The sequence below is a fragment of the Stegodyphus dumicola genome, chromosome 6 (genome assembly GCF_044657685.1).
Source record: "Stegodyphus dumicola isolate Sdum_Otavi_A_Nest chromosome 6, ASM4465768v1".
Lineage (NCBI taxonomy): Eukaryota > Metazoa > Arthropoda > Arachnida > Araneae > Eresidae > Stegodyphus > Stegodyphus dumicola.
The window spans coordinates 12,488,185-12,508,603 of record NC_140773.1 but is presented as its reverse complement, the minus strand read 5'-3'; the positions used below and the strand labels follow the sequence as shown (position 1 = coordinate 12,508,603).

At 31.2% G+C, this 20,419-nt stretch overlaps 1 protein-coding gene across 3 annotated transcripts in view; it reads left to right on the top strand.

Moving 5' to 3' along the window:
• Positions 1 to 20,419, top strand: part of LOC118185925 (dnaJ homolog subfamily C member 11) — a 70,677-nt gene that overhangs the window by 15,835 nt on the left and 34,423 nt on the right. For all 3 annotated transcript variants that reach the window (XM_035355896.2, XM_085818115.1, XM_035355895.2), the window contains 3 exons: positions 1,809 to 1,870; positions 6,279 to 6,450; positions 15,971 to 16,038. In XM_035355896.2, the coding sequence (XP_035211787.1) occupies positions 1,809 to 1,870; positions 6,279 to 6,450; positions 15,971 to 16,038 (302 nt within the window). The remainder of the gene's footprint in view (positions 1 to 1,808; positions 1,871 to 6,278; positions 6,451 to 15,970; positions 16,039 to 20,419) is intronic.

The window sequence follows — 20,419 nt, the reverse complement described above, 5'->3', positions numbered from 1 at the left end:
TTATGTAAATTTCTTTTATTTATGGGGCACTTTTTTTATTTTTAAACTCATAGTCAGACGTTAACAAAAGTTTAATCAAGTTCCAAAATTTGAGATCCTGTGCCCTCAGAATAGTTTTAATAAATTTTGGAGGATGATGTACTTCTTTTGAAATACCAACATTTCACTATCAATCGATCTGTAGTTTTGCAGAAGTGATATTGATGCATATGCATAATAAGAGTTGCATGATAATCTGTGATTAAATAGAAATATCGGATTTGAAGACCCAGAGGGAAAAACCATTTATGTTCATAAACTTTTAATGATGAAGAAAATATTATTATAAATTCATCAAAAAATCTGTAATAAACTTTCAAGTTTATTTAATGAAATTTGCATTATAAATGAATCCAGTTTTTTAGGAAGCATGTCATTCTTTGCTTTTTCTTTCTTGAATAATCAAATTTGAAGTTTAAAATAAAAATATCTCTGAATTTATCATACAAATCTAGAATGTTCGTTTTGTACATGTGATGTCATTTCGCAGTGTTCTGTTCTTCTGGCATGTATATTGTCTTACTCTGTTTTAAGGAATAATTCTCCTCTTGAGAAAGTTGATAAACTCATTTATTTTAGAGATAATTTCTTCAGGAATTGTATGTTTTCATCTGTGATCTACTGGTTCTTTTTCATCAATAAACAACTCAACATTCTCTTTTTGAATGGTGTGTAAGACACCTGGGTAAACCCTACTCCGAATCGAAAAATACAAAGCTTCAAAATAGTATCTCAACTAACTTAAGACTGATTACAATAAAATTACATATCAACTACAGCTCATGGGAGTGTACCTAAACAGAATAGTCAAATTCATGTTAAGATGTAGAATAGTAGCCAAAAAATGCAGAGCTAAATAGTTCCAACTTATCAAACTGGCAGGAACTAAATGTAGTTTGCACACACAGACCAGAAACACGCTTTGTTTTACTATCCAAAAACTTCAGTTTAAATACTAGCTAACCTCACTTACAATCTGGTGAGAAAATGGGAAGGAGAAGTTACGGTGAAGGCTGTAAATATGAACAACTTGTTAATTTAAATAATAACCTTAAAACATAAGACCTAAAAATGAGTATCTTATACTTAATAACTGCTATACTATCTAGAGAAAAGCAACTGGAGTAATGAAAAAACTTCTAGAATGTCATCAATGATTTTGCAAGCAGAAAAACGAACAAAGTAAATAACACTTAAGAATGTTGGTATTAAAGTGTTATTTCAAAAATTAATGCAGATCTTTTATCTATTTCTTTTATGTTATTTTGCTATGTTACAGGTCTAATTTTCTCATGCATTTAGGGGGGTTGCAGGTGGACCATGCTGGGCAGCAAAAGCTGTAACTGCACCACTGCTAACTGAATATTTTAATCAAAATTTTAACTCAGTATTTTAAATCGAAAACTGAATTACTTTTGACTTACTACATTTAAAAAGTTTCCTGCAAACTAGCATGTAAAACAGCACTGCTAATGATATAACGTGAATTACTACAACAATGAATTGGAATTTTATATTATCTAAAATTATTAGCATAAATGCTTCATTATTAAATTTAAATAAAGTATTAGTAACTATTCTTGTATTACCTTAATAAAAATTATATTGTAAAATGAATTATTAAATGACTTACTATATGAATTTTAGTTTATTGTTAAAATTACATTTTGTTCCATTTGGAAATACATCAGTTTTGTACTAATGAAAATTTTTTTCAAACCATAAATTATTGACACAGCAGTATAATGGATAACTGTACACTTTTTTAGGGTACCATAAGTGTAGGTGTTAATGCAACAGATCTGTTTGAAACCTATGATATAGATACTGGGTAAGAAGAAATTTTTATTTTTAATAGAAAGCATTTTTCAATTTTGAGCATATAATTACTGTTAAACTGCATCTTGTTGGATTCTTTAAATTATATTGAAACTTAATCCTTGTTTTTTTTTTTTTTTTTTTTTGTTTGTTTTCTGCCTTTGTAAATTGCAATAGCGTTTTAACTCAGGGTTGCCATGCTATTAGGAAAAGCAACTTAATTCAAAAATTGACCAAAAAAGTCAGGGAAAAGTTATTAAATATTTTAATAAAAATTTAAATATTTTAGTCAGGGAGTTTCATACTGTGATCCCCAAAAAAGCGATTTTCATGTAAATAATTTTATTAATACTTATGTTTTGACCAACTGCACCAACAAGATGGAATTTTTGAATGATCAATGTTTACTCTAGTAACTGTTTGAATTATTTAGAACTATTTCTCAGAAAATGTTTATATATATAAATGCTGCAGAAATTCAAAGTTTTGGACAGCTTATTAGTATTTTACATAGCATAGCAAGAGTCATACATAGCATAGCTTTTAACATTTAAAAGTATCATCATAATTATATATATTCTGAATTATTACTTAATATTATAAACAAGAAGCTTCTTTCTCTTCTTTTCTTTTTTTTTTTTTTTACTTACTTTATGTAATGAAGAATATTATAAAAATGAAATATTGAATGAAATAGCAGAATTTAAAACATTTTTTATGAACATAATATCTAATTTTTATAACCCGTTTACTAGAATAAAAGTATTGGGGAATTATGCATTTTCTAATATTAAATTCATTAAACTTTTCATATTCATTGATATTTTTCTATGTAATATATTTGTCTTATCATTTGTATAAAATTTAGCCTTGTGATATGTGAATACATTTAATCTCTTGCTATGCTATGGCTGCCTCTTTTTTGTATGGAATTAATGTCTCTGTTATAAATAACATTAGGTTTTTTTAAATCTATTAAACATTTTTTAATATAAAAAAAGTATTTTAAACTTTTAAGCATTATAATATCTTGAATGCTTGGCTATCATACACTGAGCTCGACGTTAGAAGACTGTTTAGTGAATAATTTATAAGTCTTTAAAGTACAAAATCAGGAGAAGGGTATAAAGAACCTTTTATTAACCCTTTGCGACACGCATATTTAAAATATATTTTAATCTTTAAAAAAATGCCTTAGAATAAGTCAGATGGACTTACTTAAGTGCCTTTAAGGCTTGAAAAAAATTCTGCGCTTTTATTTTTTACGGTGGAAGGTGGGATACCGTTTGTCCCACCATGCAACTAGCACATGTCTTATAGCATATTGGTGTATAGCAGGAAAAAAAATCATATGTGGAATGAATAAACAAAATAAAGCGTTCATTCTAAAATATTCATAATAAACACACTAAAATGCATTTTGTACTTATTGCATATATGCATGACTTGTAAAATTTTGCATATGCATATTTTGCATATAGTATATATTTAATATTTTTAAATTTTAGGAACAAAAGAAAATATTTTCTTGAATATTATTTTAAGATTAAAATTTGATACTCATACATATGATACTAAATAAAATATTGAAATTGGCACTTGATTCAAAAACATTTATATATGATTAAAATTGAAAAAAAATCATTTTTTATGAAACTTTGAAAAACATGCTGTTTCATTCTTTTGTAAGCATAGAGGCACTTCACATATTTCACACATCCAAAATGTTCGTCGTTCTTCTTTCGATATGCTGCAATATGCACATCTTCTCCTGCTCGTTCTCTTTGGCGTTTTGCTTACATTTTTTAGTCTCTTTTCTGGTTGTACGAACGGGTTTTTATTTGAACTGGGGATTTCAATTTTCTTTTCAGCTCTTTCTTGCCTGCAAGTGCCATTAGACCTTCTATAACTGAGAGAAGAAAATCTTTCATTGTTTTTACATCATGATCAGGTTCGCAAACAAACTTGAATAAATGTGTTTACTATACTCGCATCTAAAAAGTAAAAAAAAATCATGTGCCACCATTTCTTGCTTTTGCGGTCTATTTCATATAGCCCTGTCAGTTGATCAATCAGTCGACATATCCCATATTCTTATTGTATGGAATAATGCTGTTTGGGCACAGTACTTTTTTTTTTTTTGTCTTTCCATCTCACTCTTTTCTATTAATTTCTTTCATTTCAGTTGCCTTTTCCAAGCAAGACAGGATAGATACGGATCTTTTATCCTTCCATTTTATGCAATAAATTGAATCATCGCTAACTGTAAAGTCTATATATTCTCTTGACATAAATTTGTCTTTTAAAATTTGGGTAGATACTTCCGATCCACATTTACAGTGCCACATGCATAGATGAGTCTGTGTCTTTAAAAAGCGAAATTATAACTGCTTCCCTTTCTTCTTCAGCAATAACTTCAACCTCAGTTATTCTCTCTTGGATTTCACTTTCATCTGAATCAGAACTGACATCTGAAGCATTTGAGTCGCAATCGGATGGCAATTCAGCAAAAAGATTCAAAGCTTCCCGAGTTGTTAATTTTTTTCTAGACATTTTAGCACATCAGAGCATACAACGGATGTAAAAGCGCGCACAATCACGAAAAAAGTAGATGCAAAAAAGAAAAGAAAAAATAATCGTGAGTGCTGCCATCTATTGAGCGGAAATTCAAGTGTGTGGTGGGACAAATTTTAACCCACTTATTTCAACTGCAAAATTAATGTTATAAAATATTGAATCCAATTAAGATTTTTGAAAATAAAATACCTTTGAATATTAAAAAGAATCATACGTATCATAAATTGTATACCAAAATTTTTAAAATATTAAAAAATGCGAGATACATGGATATCACTCTTGTGATCCTATTTTGAATATTTTTTGCTTATAAACTTAAGCCCTGGTATAGTAGTAACATATACTGAGAAAAATAATAACTAAAATAGATTATTTTTAAAAGATTAGAAAATTTCTAACGGAAATTGCTAACTGAGAAAATAAATATTAATTAGGTAGGACATATATTGACCACCATGCCGCAAAGATTTAACTCAGTTCGCAGATGGCATCAACTCATGTTTAAAAAGCCAACTTTTTTTACTTAATTTAAAAGGTAATGAAAGACTGAGAAGTAATGAAATTATAGCCTAATGGCTTCACAGGTTAACTATCATGTGAGCTGACTCTGCCTTGAAAGTTGGCATAAACAAGCCTAATTAGGCTAACTATAAATTAATTAGAAAACTAGAAAAAATAACTTAATCCTATAAGACACAATGCTGGTATAAAATGATAGGATTCAGATGTGTAAGAAAGGATCAAAAGGTCCCTTCAGAAAACTAAAAATAAGGAGGAAAGTTTGAGCAGCTTTGTAGGTGACATAGCTCAGTAGCTTTCCAGATTTCTGCTGAATTGCGCATGCCATGCGACGCTAAGTTGCTCCATTTTTCCAGGCTGGATCCCATAATTTTCGACAGTTGTGCATGTAGTCAAATATGCAGCAGTCTGAAAATCACCCTGCATGTCATATTAAAATTGTTTTAAAAGCATTTTATAAAAGTCTTTTAATAATATTTTGTATTATTCATTAAAACTAAAAAACCATTATTTCAGCGGTAACCGCTGAAGAGCATGTAGTCTGAATTATAAAAATTTATAAATATTTTAAACTGATTTTATAATTTTTCTAAATTTTTAGTGTGTGCATACAGTTTGTAATAGATTGAATGCACAAGTCCGATATTAGATAATAAAATTTATTTTTATCAAAAGAAATATTTCAGAACTCTAGAATGTTCCACTGAAATATTTATACAGGTGTTCACAGTATCACACAGTGTAATCAGTAGTTACAACTCAAACTACTTTACACAATGCAATTCAAAGCGCATCTAAAGAGAAAGCTAATCCAATCTCACGCTGAACTCACAACAATAACAACGACAGCTAACTAAACAACTGAGAGCAGATGCCCTCTCTTTGGGCGTAAATAGGTTTCAACCGGCCGTGAGATATTTCTAGTACTTTCTGCTTCTCCAAATTACTGGAAAGCAATACGAGGGTGGAATAACTGTTACAGCTAACATAGTGGTCAATTACATTTATTCAATCTTAATACAAATTACTGAGATAACATTGAGATTTATCAATGTTAAATGCATATGCCCCTGTATTCTTACTTTTCTGGTATAGCCTTCCCTTTTTATAATATTATTTTATCCTTTATAAAATTTATCTCACGCTACAGTCTTATGCTATCAGATTTTTTTTCTAACTTCTCATTGTATTATATTTACAAATTATAGTATTGTATTCTCAATAATTTTCACATGAATTGTTATTGAAAAAATTTTGCACTAATCATAATTTTCAGTTGGAATAATAATGATAAAATTATCATTTAACATATGAATTTGTTCCAGTTTTCCAGCTGTTGAAATTAGTTCTATGTCAATATCTCAGTCTGTTGAAGCTCCCATAAGTGTTAAAGACACTTTATCTTTGAGTGGTAATCTTAATACACAGAATGGTACAGGCAGTGGAAATATAGCTTGTTCTTGGAAAAATGTTTTTTCAGCTAGTAGCTGGATGGAGGTAAATAATTTTTTTGTATAAATATATAAATCCTATTGTCTAGTAGGATGAATGCTTAAATAATAACTAACTTGTGTAAATAAGTTTTTAGCTGAAAGAATTATATTTGGAGATTAAGAAGTGAAAGAGTATGACTAAAGGTCTAGTGTGGGCAAAGAGCTATATGGCTGTATTAATATAGAATAAGAATTATTGAATATATCAATACTTAAAATATAATTGATGAATTGCTAGAAAAAAAATTAAAAACCTTTTTCTTAGTGGTCATCTAATTTAATGAAAAATTATTTTAATTTTAAAATATTCCATATAATGTTTCAGCAGTCTGATGTTCTACTTTTCTCTCCCAATGAATATTTTTTAATATAATTTTAATTTTAAATATTTTGCTTTTGAAATGCAGAGGAAATGATGTAAAATTCACAGATTTATTAAAATATTAATAATTTTAAATTGTTATGTTTGTTTAGTTATTTATTGCACTTCAGTACTAAGTGTGATTCAGACATTACAGGTATGTAAATACTTTCTTAGTGGCCCTAACTGAAAAAAATCACATTATCATCACTAGAAAATTGAACGAGAGTCTTGAATGAAGACCATGCTGTCTAGTTTTTTCTAATTTTTATTGACATCACCCGCAGAAAGCCTATTATACTGAAAAATCTAACCATAATTAATCTGAGAACAGTAATTAATCCAAAATTAACAATAATGCGTAATTAATCCTAGAACAGGAAATAAAACTAGCCTAGTAAGCAAGAAAATCTGCTACACCCAAAATCTAAAGTCCATTTTTCCATAAACGTTTGCCACAAGGCCTGCTGGGAAAAGAATTCAGACGACGATTGATCACGGCGTCTGATCACATGATCATTTTATTTTTAACAACTTGCCCCCCCATGAACCACAGGGGGTTCATCAAACTTGTATATAAACAGTATAAATTCATACTACAAAAAACATTCGAGTTCTAGACACAAGAAAAAAATATATATCATCTAAATAACTGAAAATTCAAATGAAACATTAAGTAATTTAAATATAACATTATCAAATTCAAAAAAGCAATATTCACTTTTTTAGAAGATTATTCAATGGCCCCCTATAAGAGCATACCATGACTCTGTGAACTTAAGTATACTTTAAATTATTAAATTTGTGCTTGGAAATTATTAGAATTACAAATTTTAACAGAATAATTCAAAAAATAATAAACAGCCATAAAAAGATATACTCACAATACATATTTGTAAATTAACACTGACGATTAACACTTTAGCTCTGAGGTTCTAAATTGTACAAAAGTTGTACAGGGCGTCTGATAACCGATGACTCGGTTTTTACCTTGCAAGCCTTCACCTTGCCATCTCTTCCAGGAAATAACTCGAGGATTCTCCCTAATCTCCAGAAATTTCGGGGTAAATGATCCTCCTTAACTAAAACTATTACTAAAACTAAAACTGAAGTCTCCCTGAACAATGATATTCTTTTCCCTAAAAGGAAATTAGCATGTGGAGTTAAAGCATGTGGTTCATCCAAGTCACTTCCAACACAGGAAATTGGCTGAGAGTTAATCATACCTTCAATTTCGATAAGAACAGTTTGCAATTGCTCAGTGGTTAGAGATGACTTTCCAAAGATTTTCCGTAGAGCGACTTTCACGGAACGCACCATGCATTCACAAAAACCTTCCCAGTAGGCCACTCTTTCCACAATATACTTCCATTTAATTCCGTTGGCAGCATAAAATGTTTTTACTTCGGGATGATTCATTACTGACCAAATTTATTTCAGCTCAAGTTCAGCACGTTTGAAAGTACGTGCTTTGTCAGAAAAGATCACAGAACACACGCCTCTTCGAGATACAAAATATCGGAAGGCAAGCAAAAATGCATCTGCCGTCATATTACTGACTAGTTCCAGAGGAACACTTCTTGTAACAGCACAGGTTATCAATAGAATATATTGTTTGTTTTTACTATCTTTCACAAATAACAGAGACCAGTATGATCAATCCCAATTACTGTAAATGGGGCTGATTGTTCCACTCGAAGAGCTGGTAATAGAGCAACCATCTGGTCTCCTGGAGAAATGCTGAATCTTTTGCAAATAACACATTTACCTAGAAGAGATTTTATAACTTGTCTGGCCTTTAGTCTCCAGTATTTTTCTATCACCTGCACCAACATATGAGATACGCCGGAGTGAAATGCTTTATTATGGGATTTCCAAATCAGTAATTGAGTTTAGATTTTGACGGTAGTATAAAAAGGTGGTTTTCATCCCTAGATAAATGAGTTTTCTCAAGCCTTTCTATCACTCGCAATACACCTTCCTATTCCAAAAATGGGTTTAAGCACAACAACATAGAGTCTTGGTAAAGGCTTGCCATTCTTCAAACAATTAATTTCTTCAGAGAAAAAGTCCCTTTGCTTTGACCCAGAACTGTTCAGCACGATTATATTCTTCAGTAGTAAGAGCACTCATTGTACTAGTTTTCCTCTTAAGAACATCAACAAACCGCAATACCCAAGAAATCACCTTCAGTAGTTTGTGTAAGCAATTAAACTTATTAACATCAATTATCTGTTTGTAAACAATTGCAGAACTAATTATAGCAGAAGATTTATATTCAGCTTCAATCTCCTGGTCTATTGAGTCATATTCAAATCTCTTCAGCTGGGGCCAAGTATTCTCTGGGTACAATAACCATTTTGGGCTCTGCCACCATTTTTTTGAAGTTAGCAAATCTTTACTAGTTAATCCTCTTGTTAACAAGTCAGCGGGATTTTCTTTACCTGTTCACAGTCTCCATGCACTGGGATCTGTAGTTTTATGAATTTCTAATACAGTCAAAAGTCGTTAATTCGGACACCCATAATCCGGAATGATCTACGATCCGGACCTCAAAGCTAAAAACTTTCTGCGCATGCACCGCGTTGGCACATGCGCACAGGCGTTTTACGCGTGCGCGTAAGACCTTGACTACTGCGCATATGCGTGTGCGCAAGTGCAGAATACGTTTTCGCCAGCTCGTTTAATGTATAACGGACAGTGTAAGCTAAAATTATCTAATTATCTATTTCAGTTAATGTTGCAGATTGCGTTGTTCCTTAATCTTGGAATTGGATCAGGCTTATCATTTTTTGCAGACTGTAAGAGAAATTTTATAAAAGTAAACTTGAACTTTCGATTATGTCAAATAGAATTTCCGATGCTGGAACTTCCAAAGGATCTACAAAACGAAAGTATGTTTCGATGTCCAACAAACAAAAAGTGGAATTGCTGCAAAAAATGGATAAAGACATGAAGAATGTGACAGCAAGGTTAGTGAAAACGAAAAAATTTCGATTGACAAGTTAGTCGGTATTCTCGGCACAGCAATTAACGGGACTTGAACAGCGGAACTTAGTAACTGAACAAGAAATTATGTCTTTTTATAGAATTAAAGAGAGAGTATTATCACATAAAATGAAGCAACTTAAACAACTTACATTGACAGAAATGTTTACTAAAGTAAACAAATAAATATTAAGCTTTTTTTTTTTTTTTTTTTTTTTTTTGTAAATTTTGATACCTTTTAGATTATAATTGTTCTTTATTTCATAAATTACGGTTTCATATTTTTAATTTTAGAATTTCTGCATGCCATCTTACGAGATTTAAACTGATGATCTATAATCCGGAAAAATCGATAATCCGGAATCGCCGAAGTCCCGACGAGTCCAGATTAACGACTTTTGACTGTACTCTGTTTGAAACAAATTGCTTCCACTTAGATGCTGTGCCTTTTATCCAGTGTAACACAATTGTTGAATCACTCCATAGAATGATATTTTCTAAAATTTTAAAAGGATTTTTACAATATTTGGCTAATCTTGCTGCAATTACTGCACCCATCAATTCTAGTCGGGGTAACGTCACCTTTTTAATTGGCGCAACTCGTGATTTGGAAGGTATGAAGCTAGTTTTAAAAGTGCCATACGATGTCTTGTACCTAAAGTATGCAACTGCTCCAAAAGCTTTTAATGAAGCATCAGAGAATATATGGATGTGTAAATCTTCTTCCCTCTTCAGATTTGTGCCAGGAAAATAATGTCGAGGAATTTTCAAATTTTGAAGTTCTTTAATTTCATTACACCATGCATGCATGCCATTTTTCTTTAATTTCTCCGAAAAACATCTCATCCCATTCTACCCCTAACTGCCACAGCTCTTGTAATATGACATACACTTCACTCGAACATGTATAACATACACTTCACTCGAACTAGAAATGGAGAGATAAGTCCAGATGGATCGAATATTTTTATGGCTATGTGTAGTACGTTTTAATACATTCATTACCATCCAACGTGGATAAGAATGACCTTAAGTCTAGACTTAATGTGTCTTCAATATTATTCCAACTGAGTCCTAATACTTTTAAATCAGAATCAGAATATTCATTTATTTTGATTATTGAATTAGAATTCTTCTATAAATCTTTCATTTCTTTAGAGTTAGTGCCAAATTTTCTCATTTCATGTTTGCATCCTTTAAAATCAAAACAGCATCACAAGATAACTCATAAGCTTCTTGAACAGTGGAACTTCCATGAAAAAGATCATCCACATAAAGAGAACTATTCAACATTTCATATGCAAGAGGTTTCGTTATTCTTGTAAGTATTAATATGAGTTTTAAATGTTGCAGCCAAAATGTAAGAACTAGTGACACCAAAACAATGTCTATTAAAATGATACATGGTTATCGGTTGGGTTTTGTCGTAGTTTTTACAATACAGGAAACATAAATAATTCTGGTCATCTCTCGTGACTTGAATTTGAAGGAATGCCCTCACAATGTATCCACAGAATCCAATTTTATGTTCTCTAAACTTCAAAATAATATCTAAAAATTAGCATTTAAATTCTTTCCAGCAAGGAGACATTCATTAAGACTATTACAACTTCCTTGTTTACTACTGGCATCATAAACTACCCTAGTTTTAGTACTAGAAGAATATTCCGTGAAAATTTCTTTATGAGGCATTACATATCCAGTGAAACAACTATTGTTACACATTTCAATAACTCCTTCATTTAGTTGTTCCTTCAATATTATTATTATAATTGATGAGCATTATATCTCTCAAATAATAACTCATCAGCCTTAAACTTCTTTTCTAATGCAGCAAATCTTTTAGTCGTAATTTCTAAATTACTAGACAGATTTTCTCGTAAAGCCTCAGACTTCCATAAAAGTGGTGACTTGTACCTTCCATTTATAAACCATAACTGCATTTCGAATTCTGTAATATCATCCGAGATTTTCTCTTTTCCATTCTCAAGAAAATAGGATTCAGAACTCCACAAACATTCCAAATCATTTTCTACCGAAGTACATGCAATCTTCAAACAGGAAGTAGAATTATGCAGATGATTTTCCGGAATCTGCCTTGTGATATTATCACAGAATAATGTCTATTGAAAATATAAGTTTTTATTTATTTTTTAACTTCCCCGATTATTGTCGAAAACGTAAAATCGGTGCCTAAGAGTACCTGGACTGGTTTGTTATCTTGTAATGCTTCAGAAATTTCAAAGCCACATGGAGTTAAATCTTTTAATAATTCACGTTTGATATTAGAATACATATGAACTCCACTGATTTCATCAGATACTAAAGTGTGAATATCTATGCTAGAATAAGGAGGATATTTGCTTCTAAGAGTTATATTATTGACTTCAAAATCCTTTTCATAAGGGTTATGTTTTGCGAAAGTATAAAATAAAAGCCTTTCTTTCTTTAAGGGAATTGAAAGCCCTTTCTAAATCTTTTCGAATAAATGATTTCTGCGAGCCCGAATCAAATAACATCAATGAACCGTTTAAAATTATTTTCAATTATTATCAAGTTCTTAACCGCTTAAAATTATTTTCCACTTGTACGCAAGCAGTCTGAAGTAAAGTAGTGTAATTTTGTACATAGTTTTGTGACTTAAATACAGAAGACATAACAGCTTGTTTATTAGAACTTTGAATAAGTTCAGCCTTTACTGACGGTTTAATTTCTGATGTATGTTTATTCCTTGTTATGGGGCAGAATAATGAATTATGCTATAAACTCTGACAAATTTCACAAGGTTCTATTTTTACTTTACATTGCGAAATTAAATGTTTGTTAACCAAACATCTATAACAGCATCCCTCTTTTTTTAGTTTGTATCACTTTTATTCATCAGTAAACGTTTTATACTTTAATCTGGAATGAGAATTAGAATTACAAAAGTTGCATGTTTTCACTACCGTATTTAATGCAGCTGGTGTTGGAATATTGGTTTTAAATCTAGCCTGAGGTTGAAAGTGATCCTTTCCTTTTAAAGGTTCCCATGTCTTTACAGAAAGCCCAGAATCAGTTCTTGCAGCTTACCTACATTCAGTTTCATGTTTGATAAAATTCATTAGCTGATTTATATCACTAGAATTTTTAGGATCTTTTTTGTGATAAAATTCTATTACTAAATCGTGAGGTAATTGTTTTAATAAAATTAGTATAAGCAAATGAGTGTAATTTCCGGATGCAACTCCCATAGAATTTAAATTTCTTATACTAATTTCACTTTCTTTATACAATTTTCGAAGCGCAAGGAGATTTTGAAAAAAACTTAACTGGCTCAATTTCGAATAATTTATTCATGAAACAACTAATCAAATGTTCTTGATTACCGTATCGCTCCTGTAACAAATTCAAACAGGATTTATAATTTTTGTCTGTGAGCGCAAATCCCGAAACAATTTTGTAAGCTTCACCTGAAAGAAAAGATTTTAGATATATGAACTTCTCAACATTACTTAATGAATCATTAGAGTCAATTGCACTTGAAAAACTATTGAAGAATTCTTGAAATAAACTAGAATCGTCATTAAAAGTGGGAATATGAAATTTAGGCAAATTTATAGAAGATGATGTATTGCAAATATTCGTGTTACAAATGTTAACATTTTGAGAAGATTTAAATTGTTCACTTTCATACCTTTTTAAGTTTGTTTTAATTTTGAATTTAATATTACTTATAGATTCATTATACTCGAGTGAACTTCCATTTCGAACATTATACTATCTTGAATTAGGTCTTTGATTTTCAAGTTTAAAGTTAGAAGTTCATTCTGTTTTTCTTCAAAACTTAACAAAAATTCCGACAAATTCTCCTGAATGTTTTCATCTTTATGAATATCCAGACTAAGAGTCAATTCAAGATTCAAAATAAGAGTCAATTCTAGTAATTAATTTCGTGCAAGCACTTCTGATAACCTTCCTCTTGTATTTCAACTTATCAAGAGTTTCCATTTTATACATGAAACCAAATTAAAAATAATAACAATTCAAGTGATAAAAAAACTATTAAATTACAAAGTTATAATACTTGCAATCCAAGTGTTCAAATTTTAGCCTAGTGCAATCCGAAAGAAATAAGCCTTCTCGGGTTTTGGCACCATGAAAAAAATCACATTATCATCACTAGAAAATTGAACGAGATTCTTGAATGAAGACCATGTTGTCTAGTTTTTTCTGATTTTGATTGACATCACACACAGCATATTATACTGAAAAATCCAAGCGTAATTAATCTGAGATTAACAATAATGTGTAATTAATCTGAGAACAAGAAATAAAACTAGCCTAGTAAGCAAGAAAATATGTTACACCCAAAATCTAAAGTCTATTTTTCCATAAACGTTTGCTGCAAGGTCTGCTGGAAAAAGAATTCAGACGACCGTTTATCACGGCGTCTGATCACATGATAATTTTATTTTTAACAATAACTAACTTAACCCACCGGATATTAACAATGCAAATATATTTATTCTTATAAATAAAGAGAAGTTTAGAAAAATTACTTAAATTTTGAGATATTTGAGCATTTCTATGGTTTTATGGTGTTTTTTAATTGAAATTAGGCAAACTCGCCCAATTATTGTGTATACATATAGTTTAAAAAAAGTATTATACGAGGGCTATCCAGAAAGTAGATTACGTTTTGGAATAAAAAAATAAACAAAGTATAGGAAACAAATTTTATTATATACAGATGAAAGCCACACTCAAATACTACTTTTCTACATAGTCACCATACAAATTAAGGCATTTATCGTAGCGTTGTACGAGCTTGGAAATTCCTTCGTCGAAAAATTCGGCCGCCTGCGCCTTCAACCACTTCGTTACCTCTTCTTGCCTTCCATCTTGCACAAAACTTGTGGTAACCAAGCTTTTCGCTGATGATTTCGTGCAACAAACTTCGCGAAATTTGTGGAAAACTCAAAGAAAGTTCCGTTATTGTGAAATTTCGATTTTCACGGACTTTAGCATCGACTTTTTCGAGAAGTTCGGCGGTCACTATGCTGGGTCTCCCACTTCGATCTTCGTCGTGAACATTGGTTCGGCCATTTTGAAATCTTATGACCCACTGACGCGCTCCACCTTCAGTGATAATGTTGTCCCCATACACTTCACGAAGCTGCCGATAGATTTCTATCGGTTTACAGTTTTTTGCAGTCAGAAACCTTATTACTGAGCGCACCTCGCGGGATTTTCAATTAACGCAGACATTTCAAACCGTCACAGTATCTGAACAGAGCACAGCACGAACCTCTCACTAGCACGGCTAGATGCAGACTGAGCTGCGCAACGCTCTGACCCCAAGATGGCCGCGCTAGCCCCGCACCTAGCGGACACAGACGGAAACGTAATCTACTTCCTGGATGGCCCTCGTAATTCATCATTCTTGTTTACCAAATGAAATAATGAAAATTTTAAGAATTTGTCTTCTGTATTTGATAGATTATGATCTAACTGAAGTAGATAATTAGATAATTTTAGCTTAGCTTGCACCGTTATACATTAAACGCGCATGCATAAATGCATATGCACATGCATAAAGGTATTATGTGCATGCGTTAACGCATGCGCAGAAAGTTTGTAGCTTTGAGGTCCGGATTATAGATCATTCCGGATTATGGACATCCAGATTAAAGACTTTTGACTGTATATATTTTTATTTTTTTGCTTATTATTTCTATTTGACAATTAAGTAACTTGAATTATTGAGTATTTTAATGGTCAGTTTATAAGAATTTTATAAAATATATAAAAGAATTTTGTACTGAAAAAAGAGTAAAATTGTTCAGTAAACTGTAAAGATTAATTTAGATGTCAAGCTACAAAAATCAGCGTTATATTTGCAAAAGATTTCAGATTATTATATATTAGTTTAATACTTTTGTGTTATGACAAGTATCTAAAAATTATTTGCATGCCATTTGTAATATTTTATGCAGCACCAAATAAGTTAGCATTGTAATCTGTAAGTAATTCTGCTTGAAAATGTGTGATTGCTTAGGAAAATCATCCTGCACATCAGTGATAAAATATTAGAAATATCCATGCACATGGTATAACACCAGTTTTTATATAACTATTTATATAAATTAATTTTTTATGCAAATTGATTTTGATAGATAATGTTTCTTTACAGTGTGGAATTGGTGCTGGTAATGGTCTTCTACTTTCAGTCAAAGGTTACCGCACTTTTACAAAATTATGGTAAGATGAAAGTTGATGTATTAAATATTTTTATAACTATATTAATCATATTGTAATTGATTGTATATGTAGTATGTTTTTTTTTATTCATGTGAAAATATTAGAAATATATAATAATAATATGGCTTTGTATCTTGCTATTTTAAAATTAAAGTGCATAATTTTGCTAGAAATTCTTTATTTTCAAGTCTGTAAGCAGCTTAGAATTTATATACCTTTCTGCTTATATTTTCATTTTTGGTACTATATGGTTTTGAGGGCTGTAAAAAATCGCCAAACTATTGTTGATACCAAAATAAGTGCTGCCAAAAATAATTGTGGCAACCCTAACGCAAGAAAGAAAGTATAATAGTAAATAACTATCTAAGATTGATGTTTTAATTTAGATGAAAGGTTAATTTCACATAATACTTTTTATTATTATTATTTATATAAATAAGGCTAAACATGACTGAATGGAAGCATAAGAGTAAATAACTATTTTAAATTATTATTATAATTTATATGAAAATTGCTAAACATAACTGAATGGATGCCTGCATCGCTATTTTGCTACCGAGTTATTGCTAAAGCATAGTTTCATCTCATTGGTTGTTCAAACATAATTTTCTATAATGAATGATGCCTTTTCTTTGAAAAAAAATTCTTGGTAAAGTGCAGAATCGCCCACTTATTTGTTTGCCACTTTTTACAAGGGTTAAAAACAATTGGATTTTTGTCAATTTTCTTTTACTTTTTAAATGAAAATAGGTCGATGTGTACATAGCTAAAGTCAAGAAGGTGCGCAGTGCCATTTTTGTGCAATTTGGGAATTTTTTTTAAGTGAAAATAGGTCGATGTGTACATGGATACCGAATATGTGCAATTCTTAAAAACGTGTCAAGCAGTGGGTGATTCTACACTTTACCCAAAATTCTATTGCACGCTTTTCATCATGGGCAATTCCCAAATTGTTAAATCCATAGGATATCAAAAAAAGAATCTAAAATCAAAAAAGGATTTAAAAATTAAACTAGTATTTCAGCAGCGTCTTAAGAAATATTGAACTATATAAACTTATGCAATCTGAAATCAGCACGTAGGTTAGATTTGGCACGCTGTTAAATGGGCGCGTTTGCTAGTTTTGGTGCTTTTGCGCGTATATTTTCGCTGCAATTTTTTTACGGCCCTCAAAAGGGAATAGTACCTCATTTTTTTTATATATTATCATTATAAGTTTATATGCAGGTGCTGCAAGTAAAACCACAAATTTATATATTATATGTCATTGAGAAGAAGTAAAATATGTTATGCTCCATTCAGTCAGAATTCCATATGAAAAGGGATGTATGTATTGGTCAAAATTACTATACTGATCAGAAATTTTCTCTGTTTCTATAGTTATATTTCAAGTTTAAAGATTGTCCATGCTTTTCCTGCGGCCCATTGTTTTTTATAATCTGCTGATTAAATTATAATCTGAAAATAGAAAATACTAGGGTTGTTCAGAAAGTAAGTTGCATTACAAACATTACACTACTTTTCAACATAATTACTTAGCGCATTAAAGCATTTATCATATCAAGAAACAATGATTTTATGCTAGCATTATGAAAGGTGGCCACCTATCAGGTTAGACAGGATGTTGCAGCATCTTTCACTTCTTCATTGTCATTAAAATGCTGGCCGCTCAAATATCGATTCAAGTGTAAGAATAAGAAAAAGTCATTTAGTTCCAGATCAGGGCTATATGGTGTATGATTCATTTGTTCCCAGTCAAAGGACTCAATGAAACCTTGATTTACATCAGTGGAATGTGATCAGGCATTGTCAGGAAATAAAATGACACCGTCATTCAGCAAACCACGTCTCTTATTTCCAATGTTGCACCATAAGTAGCAGCATTGACAGTTTTGTCTCTGGGTATAAAATCCACCAATATGGCAACTTTTTTGTTCCAGAAAACAGTACATATGATTTTGCCATGTTAAAATGGTCTATCTGAACATCTGCCAGTTTGGCAAGGCAGGTTGCTTCCATTCCATTTATTCTCTTTTCAATGATGGCATGACATGAGAAATCAGAGTCTCATTTCCATTGATAATGTGGTTCAACAGTTCATTCCCCTCAACATCATATAAGCTCAGAAAGATCAAAGCATTTACCTTTATGCTCTTGTGTAAACATTTTCGGTGCCCTCTTTGCTCACACTTTTTGTAACCTTAGCATTCAGTAAAATTTCATGCAGAGCAATACACAAAATTTCAAGAATCACCACTGAAGGATTGGAGATCAGGAAATGTTTGTTGGCATAAATTTTTGCATGAGTTTCATGAACCTTTTCATTATTTTCAGCAAATGGCTGTACGCTTCTCGCTTCATTATGGACATTCATTCTGCCTGAACTGAATGACTGACCCATCTTCTCTACATTCCCCCACATAGATGCAGTTTTACATGGTTGCATATTTCTTGCATTCAAAAAATAAATTATGGAACGAATTTAGCAGTTGATCTGACCTTGTGTAGTCTTAAACATCTTCTATGCAAGATTTACACTTGTCAGCATTTCAAAATATGAACTTTTATATATGACACATTCTTTAGTCATTGAAGATGTAGTGTATCCATCTGTCAAGTACAGGAATTATTGTATTTGGAAACTTACTTTTTGTATAATCTTCATATATTTATTACATCAACTTTTAGTTAGTGTAAAATTTACTGATATTCCATGATATATGTGTGTGTGCTCCATAAGCGCTTGCCCAATCTTGGTTCAGATCTTAAACAAACGATTTCAACTCTGTATAGATATGTACCCTTTTGCTGAAATGTACAGTCACTTTTTCTGCTAGCTCATGCCTTGCTAGTGCATCTCATTGCTTTCGTGTATGTCTGTTGTCTTGAAATATGGTAAGTTGTATGTAAAATGTGGGGCACTTGTTACCTCCATAGTAATGTGTAAATCAAGAATATACGTTCTAAGAGATTATTCATCAAGGAATAAATCTTATGTGGTAAATATCCAGCTATTTGTAGTTTCCCAAATTCCCTAAAGTTATTATGTATTCCTATTTGTATGCCAGCAACATCTATAACCATCTTGGCTATGACTAAAAAACAATTGATGCTTTCTCTTAATTCATCTCTAACAGAATTATGATGTGTGTGTGTAACAACTGTATGTAAATCCAGGTACTAGCTTTAACTTAATTTGCAATAATCCCTTAATTCTCTAATTTAATCTAAATATTTCTCTCTTCCATACTTTATTATATAATGCTGGTTTTGAAATGAGAAGTATCCAGCGATCAGATGTGAATAAAGAATAAACTGGTTCACCAAATTGATCCAAAAATGTGACATCCAACCGATGTTTCCCAATCATCTAATTCTGAAAAATTTATTAGGCTGTACAAAAGTAGTTACAGAAGTAGGACAAAATGGCAATTACGAGTGATTAATTAATAAGGTTATGTAGAAATTTATTATTTATTTTTCATAAGTATTTTGTCATATTGCCAAGTATGATCTGTGAACCAAGACGCTGGTAATGAGACGTTTCAATTTTTGGAATAATTTTTCTTCATTTTTCTGAACATAAGAGAAAGTTATGACACTAGAAAAGAAAGAGGTGAGTTTACAACACTGTGAAAGAATTATTACATCAAATTAGAATTATTACATTAGAAAATTTACTACACCATTAAAATATCTTTCTATTTTGGTGGGAAGGAGATTTGGTGTTTATAGCAGAATTTATGGACTTTTCCTTTTAAAGTGTACAGTTAGAATTTTTTCAAGTATCTCAGTGTAAACTCTAAATTGTTTATTAGTGTTGCATGCCATGAGATTATGCTGTTTACTTTTCATAGGAAATTATATTAAGAACAATAATAATATAAATATTCCCTAAAAATATTTCACAAGAAAACTGCTTTGCATTGGAAAAAAAAGAAAAAAAAAATTGTTTTCCTGTTTTGTCTGTTCAATCCAGCTTCTGTTAAAAGCCACAAGTAGGTTCTGTTGAAAATACTAATGCAGAGTAACTGACTCTCCCAATTTCCAACCATTCTTCCATCAACCCGATTTACAACATATTTCTCCCGACTTTCTCTAATTTTTAAAATTTCTCGCAATTTTTATGTAGCTTGGCTTAATACTTTGTTATTTGCCCCCTCCCCCCAAAAATGTGATTTGGGGCATCTGAAAGCCCTCGGTTTTTCTTTAGAGTACATACAAAAGAAAACAAAGTCATTTTATGTGAGAAATTATGGCATGCTTCTTCTTTGTGAGTGAGAGCATATGTCCGAAAACCTCGTGTTCCAGTTCTCCAATGAGCATCGAGCACCACTGCCTGTCATCTGGCATTGTATTAGCCAATGAGCACAGAAGTAAG